Below are 9,751 nucleotides of genomic sequence, written 5' to 3'. Positions count from 1 at the left end.
GTCGGTGTTGTGGGAGCCAAAGATTGCAAAGAGATTTGTCAGACCAAAAAAATTTCTCCATCCGATGCAATAACATAATCTTTTCCGTTTACAATATGTGGAATTCCTATTCTAATCTAATTCTAATGTCGAATTTTTCTATTTTTCGGTCGTCATCATTAACGCCATTGTTTTTAGCTTGTAAGCAACCAAAAGCGCTTTCGTTTACGCGAAATCAAAGCCTCTGCTTTCTTACAATCAACCAAAAAAATTTCGAAGTTTTGTTACGTCCCTTTTTCTTGGCGTTCCATCTTGTTTGTCACTTTCCTGAAATAGCAATATAAATAGAAGCTTCCAACAATCAATATAGTTTTGTCGGATAGGTCGCGGAGTGGTCTCTCCGCCACCTTATCCGCCTTCAATAAAAGAGATTTCCATATCCAATTCAAACCCATCAGAGCGGCGTCACCATCACGTTGATATCTTTATCCATTCACAATTCCCAATACTTCCCATAAATCCCATCCAATCCAATCTATTGGTGTATTGGGTTCCATTTGTTGAAGTTCGCTTACCTGTTATTTGTTGCTTGGAATTTCAATCTCTTGGGGTTCCTTTAGCAGGCAGTGAGAAACTTAGGTTCTGATCTGAGAACCGATTTGGCTTTTAATTTGATTGCTCCTGAGAAAATTGAGGCAAAACCCAGTTGGGTTTCTGATTTGGGAGGTGGGTTTTTGTTTGGTTTGCTGATCAAGTTTTCTGGGTTGAATTTTGTGGATTTGAAATTCTTGGGGTTCCTTGGGGCTTGGTTGGGCAGGTTTTGGAAACCCACCAAGCTTTTGAGCTGGGGGGTGTTGGGCAATTTGAGGATTTGGGGGTCAAAGTTGTGACTTTTCCATTGGTTTTGGGGGGGGGATTTCTCTGGAATTTGGGAAAGCTTCAAGATTTAAAGCGGTTGGAGAATTTGGTAACTGATATTAATTTGCAATTAGGTTTTCCTTGTTTGGTTTGTTGGGTACCGTTTTATTTCATTTGAGCTAAAGCTTGAAGCAATAGATAAATCTTAATTGAACTTTTGGAATCATATCTCATTGACTTCTATTTTAATTCTGTACGATTCAATTTGAGATTCTACTGCCAGGATTCGTTTGTCCTTCAATTGCGTTCCTCATTCTTTTGTAAACTTGGGGAGCTAAAACCACATTTGTAGTTATAAGAGCTGTTGTAGGTTTTATAAACCTTCAGCTTTGTTGACCAAGGAAATATACCTTTGCTACAACGACAAAAATACAGACATTTTACTTACTCCAAAGAAATGGATATAAGCAATGAGGCCAGTGTTGATCCATTTCCTATTGGACCTTCAACCATTGTTGGTCGGACTATTGCTTTCAGGGTTTTATTTTGCAAGTCACTGTCACAGTTGAGGCAACAAATGTTTCGTACATTGTTGCGTCTCATCTATAGATGTAGGGACTTTTTGGCTCCCATGTTCTCATGGTTGCATCCACGAAATCCACAAGGGATATTGGCAATGGTGACAATTATTGCTTTTTTGTTGAAGCGATACACAAATGTAAAAGTCAAGGCTGAAATGGCTTATCGGAGGAAATTTTGGAGAAATATGATGAGAACTGCATTGACTTATGAGGAGTGGGCTCATGCTGCTAGGATGCTTGATAAAGAGACCCCAAAGATGAATGAATCAGACCTTTATGATGAAGAAGTAGTTAGGAATAAGCTTCAAGAGCTCCACCACCGTCGTGAAGAGGGTTCTCTCAGAGATATAATGTTCTGCATGCGAGCAGATCTTGTTAGAAATCTTGGTAATATGTGCAACCCTGAGCTTCACAAGGAGAAACTTCATGTTCCCAAACTCATAAAGGAATACATCGATGAGGTCTCAACTCAGTTGAGAATGGTCTGTGATTCAGACTCAGAAGAGCTCTCATTGGAAGAGAAGCTTGCTTTCATGCATGAAACAAGACATGCTTTTGGGAGAACTGCCCTGCTTTTGAGTGGGGGTGCTTCTCTTGGATCTTTCCATGTGGGTGTGGTTAAAACGCTGGTGGAACATAAGCTTTTGCCAAGAATAATTGCTGGTTCTAGTGTGGGGTCCATTATGTGTGCTGTTGTTGCCACTAGGTCTTGGCCTGAGCTCCAAAGTTTCTTTGAGGATTCTTGGCACTCATTGCAGTTTTTTGATCAGATGGGTGGGATTTTTACAGTTGTCAAGAGGGTCATGACACGCGGGGCAGTTCATGAGATCAGGCAGTTGCAAATGATGTTAAGGCATTTAACGAGTAATCTTACATTCCAAGAAGCTTATGACATGACAGGTCGAATTCTTGGGATAACTGTTTGCTCCCCAAGGAAGCACGAGCCACCTAGATGCCTTAACTACTTGACTTCACCTCATGTTGTTATATGGAGTGCAGTGACAGCTTCTTGTGCTTTTCCAGGCCTTTTTGAGGCTCAGGAACTAATGGCAAAAGATAGAAGTGGAGAGATTGTTCCTTATCATCCTCCATTTAATTTGGGTCCAGAGGCAGGGTCAATGCCAGTGCGTAGATGGAGGGATGGTAGCTTGGAGATAGATTTACCTATGATGCAGCTGAAAGAACTGTTCAACGTTAATCATTTTATTGTCAGTCAGGCAAATCCTCACATTGCACCATTGTTAAGGCTAAAGGAATTTGTGAGAGCTTGTGGAGGCAACTTTGCTGCCAAGGTATGTATTGATAGACCTCAATTCAGATTCTTTTTAAAATTATTGTCTTTGTCCAATGGTTTTAGTTGTCTGTGTAGTCTTACTTTCTCGTTGCGAATATGAAAGGTCTTTGCCTTATCAACTTGTTTCTGCCTTCTTACTGCTTTTCTCTGTTTTTCTTCCACACCTAACAACTTCGTAGAAATTAGAAGAAAAAAGTGAGTTTTCCTGTAGCTGGTGAAATGTTGTATGATTCTCCAAGCCAGTTTGGATTTCTCTCAGTTGGGATACCAGCTTATGATAAATTCCTGGCTGCATCACCAACATGTGGTTTGGATTTCAGCAAGAGAAATCCATTTAGTTTCAAATTGTGGTTAGAATTTACTGGCTTAGGAAATATTTCTTTTGTTCTCAGCATCAGGCCACATCTTTATGTACTCCAGTTCCAATGGCTTTTGCCAAAAACAATCTTGATAAATTACAGTAGTCTATCGTCTTGGTTTATCAGCAAGCACCTTATTGAAAGGAATAGACATTGAGCTAGGATTGCTTATCTGTTCTTGCCCACTGGTTGTAATATCGTATTTGGATTCTGTTACATGATTTTGTTACTTCGACATTCTGATGACATGAGAATTAATCCATTTTAGTCTTTAACTGTGTAGCTTGCTCATCTTGCTGAGATGGAGGTGAAACATAGATGTAACCAGATCCTGGAACTTGGTTTTCCATTAGGTGGACTTGCGAAACTGTTTGCTCAAGATTGGGAGGGTGACGTTACTGTTGTTATGCCTGCCACACTTGCTCAGGTACGGGGAGAAAGCATTAACTACTGAATTAGGCTTGGTCAGTATTTCATGGAACCTTACATTATAGTGCTTGCTTAACAAATTTTTTAAAGTATAACTAACTTTGGATTGGTTAAATTGAACAAAGTATTACAAAATTAAGTTTTTTTGGAGTATTTTGAATTTTTTGTTTCTGTTGTGGACCAATTCGAATAATCCTTTAGATGGAGACTAACTAGCCATTTGTTTTTCTGACTTATTTACCAGTACTCAAAAATTATACAAAACCCAACATATATTGAACTTCAAAAGGCGGCCAATCAAGGTAGAAGATGCACTTGGGAGAAGCTCTCGGCCATAAAAGCAAACTGTGGCATTGAGCTTGCTCTTGATGAGTGTGTTGTAATTCTCAACCACATGCGCAGACTCAAAAGAAGTGCTGAAAGAGCTGCAGCTTCTTCTCATGGCCTAGCTACTACAGTCAAATTCAGTGCATCAAGAAGAATTCCTTCTTGGAATTGTATTGCTCGTGAGAATTCAAGTGGTTCCCTTGAAGACTTTGGAGATGGTGCTTCCTCAATCCATCAAGGTATTGGTGCATCCACCAGTGCAATTCCTTCTGTAAAAAACTTTCAAACGCACCGCAATATACATGATGGAAGTGACAGTGAATCTGAGAGCGTTGACGTTAATTCTTGGACTAGATCAGGTGGACCTTTGATGAGAACAACATCAGCAAATAAATTCGTCGACTTTGTCCAAAATTTGGACATTGATGCTGAACTGAACAGAAGTTTTCTGGCTATTCCTAACTCAGCAACGCTTCAGATGGGAGGCAATAATCAGTATTATCAAAGCCCAAGGGGTACAACACCTGACAGAAGTCCCGAAAGCACTAAATTCGATAAGAGGGATTTTGGAAGTATGGTTTCAGTAAATGGTTCAAGCATTATGGTGACTGAAGGTGATCTTTTGCAGCCTGAAAGGATACATAATGGGATTGTATTCAATATTGTGAAGAAAGAAGACTTAACATTGTCAAGTAGGAGTACTCATGACATGGAAAATTACGGCAGTGAAGTTGCTGAATGCGTGCAACTTGATTGTCCGGAAAAGGACATGGATGCTAGATCTGCATCTGAATGCGGTGATGCTGATATCACTTCAGACATCTGCTTAGAAGAAACGGCACCCAATTGCCAGTCGACGGATCAACCTAATGTAGATGATTGTAATCATCAGAGCATTGTGGATGATTGATTTTAACATCTGTTTTGCTAAGAGATTTATTAAACAATTGGGTACAATTGTTGACAGAATGAGGAGTTCATACTTTTTCCAGATTGAAATAAGTACTAAGAATACTGCTTCAAGGATACATGTTAACTTGGCTCAGTTGCTTCTGCAGTACCTTGATAAAGAATTTGATTCTGAATTCTGCACCCATGAAGCCATTGACTCTGTAAATTACTTGTGTACACAAATGAGATTCATATGGCTCAATGAATGAAAAAATCTCTCTCTCTCTCTCTCTCTCTCTCTCTCTCTCTCTCTCTCTCTCTCTCTCGCAGTTTGATTATATATGTGAAACCATTTGTCTACTGAACTTGTGAAGTTGCATCGGTTAAGTTTCTTTCATATAGATTCCTACAGAACTAATGCATTGAAGTTTTGACTCTTGATAATTCTAATATGAAGTTCGACAATTAATATTATCAGAGGGAGAAGAATGGACATGTATTCTCTGATTATCTGTTAAATGTCTGTTAAAAAAATGAAAACTAACTGAAACGGAAATCTCTATTTCCTGATCTTATTCACATGGTCTTTTGACCTTTACAAATCAAAGTTTGTATTGTGTTTGTTAGTTGTTTTATTCATTCTAGAAACGTCAATTCATGAGAAAATGCCTTCTTGATTGCATACACCCAATCTTGTGTATCAGTTTTCTGTGATTATTTGTTTTGAAACCAGACTCAGTTTATTGAGAATTAGATCCTTTTTACATTGTGGAGATTAAATTTGATTATTCTATTTTGTTCATTCATCCTGTATGAACATAAAATACATAGCGCTGGTAGTTATCTTGAATTTGCAGGATTTGTTGTAAGTTCAGTTTGATAATGCCAAATTTTGTTATTTGAGTTTCATTGATCCTTTCATGTTTAGCCTTTTTTATTTATGAATTATTTTCGTTGATTCTGTGAATTATCATTTATATGCGTATGTATATAAAGAAAACTAAAATTTAAAATAAATAAAAAAAGAGGTTGGGAAAGTAAATTATATTTATTGTCCAGGCCAGGGTCTTATGAATTACTTGTTCACACCTTGACATCAGTATACATCCTTTCTTTCTAGTTTGAGCTTTTTCATTTTTTTATTGTTGTGCTTATGCTTAACAATTAAAATCGAGTGCTGCTATTTTCATTTTCTTATCATATTTTTTCATTCATCATGTAAATTTGAAAAAAACAATCTTATCTTTCCACTCACCATTATTCCTGAAATACCCTTTAATCAATTTTTGATGAAAATACAAACAAACATAACCTACCAATTAACTTTTGCCAATGTCCCACAAAGTCAAGCCATTCGCATAAGCTTCAAAACAATTTGGCAGAAATTCAAAATAAAGCTCAAATACAACTTTCCAACTCCTTGAATCTAAAATACAACTTCACCAAACAAAATATATGTACTTCTGCTAAACACCCAAAGTCAAACCATTCTAAAGCTTCAAGGGATACCCAAAAACTCCAAAACCAAGTTCAAAACAACCCCAATTTTGTTCCAATTAGCTTCACAAACCAGCAAAAGTTCCAACTGAGCTTTAACCTAAAAACAAACAAAAAAACAATTCAAGCAAACAGACCCAAAATCTTACTAAAATTGAACCACAAGCATCCCACAAAAAAAAAAAAAAAAAAAAAACAGTTTCAGAAACTCCAAAACTCACCTACAAATTTTAGTTTTTCTTTTCTTTTCTTTTGGGTAAATAAGAAAACCCACCTACAAATTTTTTCGAATGGTTCACAAGATAGAGAATAAACACAAAGAAACATAGAAAAGTAAGATGAGAGAAATTACGCTTTGACTTGAGGAAGTGATACAACAAAGAAGAGTCAACCTGGATTTTTTTTCCTCTTGAGCTTATCTCTCAGAGAAACAAGACAAGTAAAGAGAAATGTGTAAATTTGTCATTAAAATTCATTTTACAAATAGGTAAATTTGTCCTTAAAAATTTGAAGATAAGTTGGGTGGGAAAATAGGACAAATAAGTAAAAAATAGCAGCACTCTTAAAATCCGTTAGATTAAACGAGTGGTTAATATTATCTTAAATGCGTGTAAATGCACCAATGCTAAATGCATAGACTCGGAATCCGATGGGCAAGGACATACCCACTAGCACGCTAACCTAGGCTAAAGCCCAGGTAACTTTTTTTTTTTATTTAAGCTAAATTAATACCCTAGCCTAGGTCATCCAAATAAGTATTATTAGGGGTTGTATTCAATTGGGATTTTAAAAGACTATTTAGAGATTTTTTTTTAAAAAAAGTCCACTGAATTTAAGCATAATGTAATGATTTATAGGATTTTATTTATGAATTTCTATAATCAAGATTTTTTACTTTTGAATTTTAAATATTTACATCATAAGATTTATTAGATTTGGAAAGATCATATGGATTTATCTATTCATTATTTTCTTGCATAGTGTAATAAATTAGTCAAATTATTTACACAAGCCATAGACTACATTAATTCAAACACAATATATCACATGCCTTGGATGGCATTCTTCACTTTTTTCTGTCTAGCACCAAGTCCCCTCATAATCGGAATCAGATTGCTCAAAATAAACAGCTATTTGTTGATTCCTCCGCCTAGTCCAGTGCAGATCTCATGTGCAAGCAGCTGTTTATTTCGTTAGTTTCATTTCCTTTTGCAGAAAACTTGCATTTGAGAAGGAAGATAGGTTCGAAGCCTTATTGGCAAACTGCAAGCCATCTAGCCAAGTTGTATATCAAGAAACCATTCATTATTCATATATTTTTTTAATTTATCATCACCCTTTTCCGAGTCATTATGTTTTCTGTTTTTCATTCCTTCCTCCAAACCCCATACAATCACCATTTGATTTGAGCAATAACACGCAGCATCAAGACATTGTCAAATAATGAGAAAAAATAACTTGCCTTGAAATCGGTTGAGCATACATAAGATATATACAAAGCAAACTAGGTAGCTGCAACCTGCAGGTTCACTAGTAGTAAAGCTAACTGGAATAGTTTTCTATGTTGCTTGCTCTACTAGACACAAAGCAAAGAATGCACCTATTAATTACATTCCAAAAATACATTTGCTCTCTTTTCATGAATCTTGATCGAACACAACCAAAAAGGAAGCGCTATTCAAAATACAAGGAACCTGGGTCATTGGGACATAATCACAAACACCTACCATGCCCAATTTTCAGGTCAAATGTCTGCTTGCTCTTTTCTGCCTCTGATTTATGTTGGAATATTGGGTTTTTTGGGTTTCTTCGCGGGGAAACATGTGCTTTGGCTTGGCGCCAAGGAGTTTTAACAATTCCACGTTGTTATTAGCATCTGAAGTTGGTGGGTGTCTGGGAAAAGCTCGGCTTGGGCTTGCTACTTGCTTTGTTGTTCATCTTCTTCAGCAGGTAGAGAGAGAGAAAAAAATTCCACATGAAACGGTTAGGATGGGATTTGAGATAGGACTTGATATTTATACCTTCTCCTAAAAAATTTCACAAAATCTCATATTTAAAAAAATCCGTTGAAATTAGCAACTTTTTTAATACCATAAAACTTTTTGTTGCTTGTTTAAAGTCTTGATTGAATACCACTAGATTTCGACACCCTCATTTAAAAATCCTAATAGTATTAATGGAATACCACAAGACTTGTTTAAATTATTTAAAAGTCTTAATTGAATACCACAAGACTTATTTATTCCAAAATAGTCTTTTAAAATTCCAATTGAATACACCCCAACTATTCCCATTAGGACTAGGCTGATCATCCAAATAAAATATTATTAACTAATCCCACTAAAATTAAGCTGACCAACAAACAAATAAAAAGAACTAAACCCCACACCCCATGTGAAAAAATATTAGACTCCCACTAGGCATAGACATTCCCTCTCTCCTTTACCCAAAAAAAAAAGAAAAAAGAATTCCCTCTATTGCATCTGCTAGCGGCTAACTCCTGCTCTTCGACAAGAAGGAAAATTATGCACGTCCTCATACTTAATTAAAGCGAACTAAGGTAATCTTCAATTCTTCATCTTCTTTTCTTTTGAAATTTTGGGGATTATTTAGGGTTTATGAAGTATCAATTAGGGATTTACAATTAAGGTTTATCAATTAGTTTTTTTTATTTTGGTGTTCTTGCTTGCTTGTATGAATTGTTAATTAGGGATTTTAATTAGATATTTAACTATTTAAGTATGTAATGATTTTGGTGTTCTTACTTACTTGTATGAATTATCAATTAGGGATTTTAAAGAGATTGTATCACAGTTGAGCATTATTATCATATTGATGTATTCAATGAGGTAATAGATTATCAGTTGGGGGAGTTAAATTCTAGATTTCCATATGAGACTATGAAACTCCTTTCTCTTAGCTCAGCATTATATCCTCGTGATGCTTTCAAGCGATTTAACATTGATGACATATGCATTCTTGCTGAGAAATTTTACCCTTTAGATTTCACTACAACTGAGTTGCATGCTTTAAATAAGCAATTGGGATTTTATAAGATTGATATGGATCGCATTCAAGCCTTCAAGAATATTGATTCCATCCCTATATTACTTGAGCGCTTAATTGATACAAAATTAGCAGAAACATACTACTTGATTGACATATTGATTCGTTTGGTTCTAACTCTTCATGTGTCTATAGCAACAACAGAACGAGCAATTTCATGTATGAGACTTATTAAAAATCGACTTCGGAATAAGATAGGTGACGAGTTTCTTGTTGATTGTATGCTACTTCATATTGAAAGAGAATTAGTTGATAATATAGATAATGAATCAATAATTAGTGATTTTAATGCTGTGAAGACTCGAAAGGTGCAACTTATATAACGTTATTTGAGGGGTAAGGCTCATTATGTCCCCCCGTGTTTTTTTTTTATTTTTACTATCAATGAAATTTACTTGTGCCGTTGAGTTTTCAATAGGTTTGTATGTGAGGTAAATTTAGCCCACGTCATTCTGAAATCATGAGTCCGT

The 9,751-nt window shown here is 35.9% G+C and overlaps 1 protein-coding gene across 1 annotated transcript; it reads left to right on the top strand.

Moving 5' to 3' along the window:
* Positions 230-5,009, top strand: LOC18771147 (triacylglycerol lipase SDP1). The gene is made up of 3 exons (XM_007203250.2): positions 230-2,710; positions 3,355-3,498; positions 3,745-5,009. The coding sequence occupies exons 1-3, from the start codon at positions 1,295-1,297 to the stop codon at positions 4,735-4,737; spliced, it is 2,553 nt and encodes an 850-aa protein (XP_007203312.1). The 5' UTR covers positions 230-1,294; the 3' UTR covers positions 4,738-5,009.

Source organism: Prunus persica, chromosome G7, assembly GCF_000346465.2.
Source record: "Prunus persica cultivar Lovell chromosome G7, Prunus_persica_NCBIv2, whole genome shotgun sequence".
Lineage (NCBI taxonomy): Eukaryota > Viridiplantae > Streptophyta > Magnoliopsida > Rosales > Rosaceae > Prunus > Prunus persica.
The sequence above is the reverse complement of the archived record's forward strand: the minus strand, read 5'-3'. Positions and strand labels throughout refer to the sequence as shown.

Excerpts from the sequence above, each read along its gene's own strand:
- LOC18771147 (XM_007203250.2), top strand. The coding sequence starts at position 1,295 with ATGGATATAAGCAATGAGGCCAGTGTTGATCCATTTCCTATTGGACCT. Across the intron at positions 2,711-3,354 it reads GAGGCAACTTTGCTGCCAAG|CTTGCTCATCTTGCTGAGAT; the intron begins GTATGTATTGAT and ends TTAACTGTGTAG. Across the intron at positions 3,499-3,744 it reads TGCCTGCCACACTTGCTCAG|TACTCAAAAATTATACAAAA; the intron begins GTACGGGGAGAA and ends CTTATTTACCAG.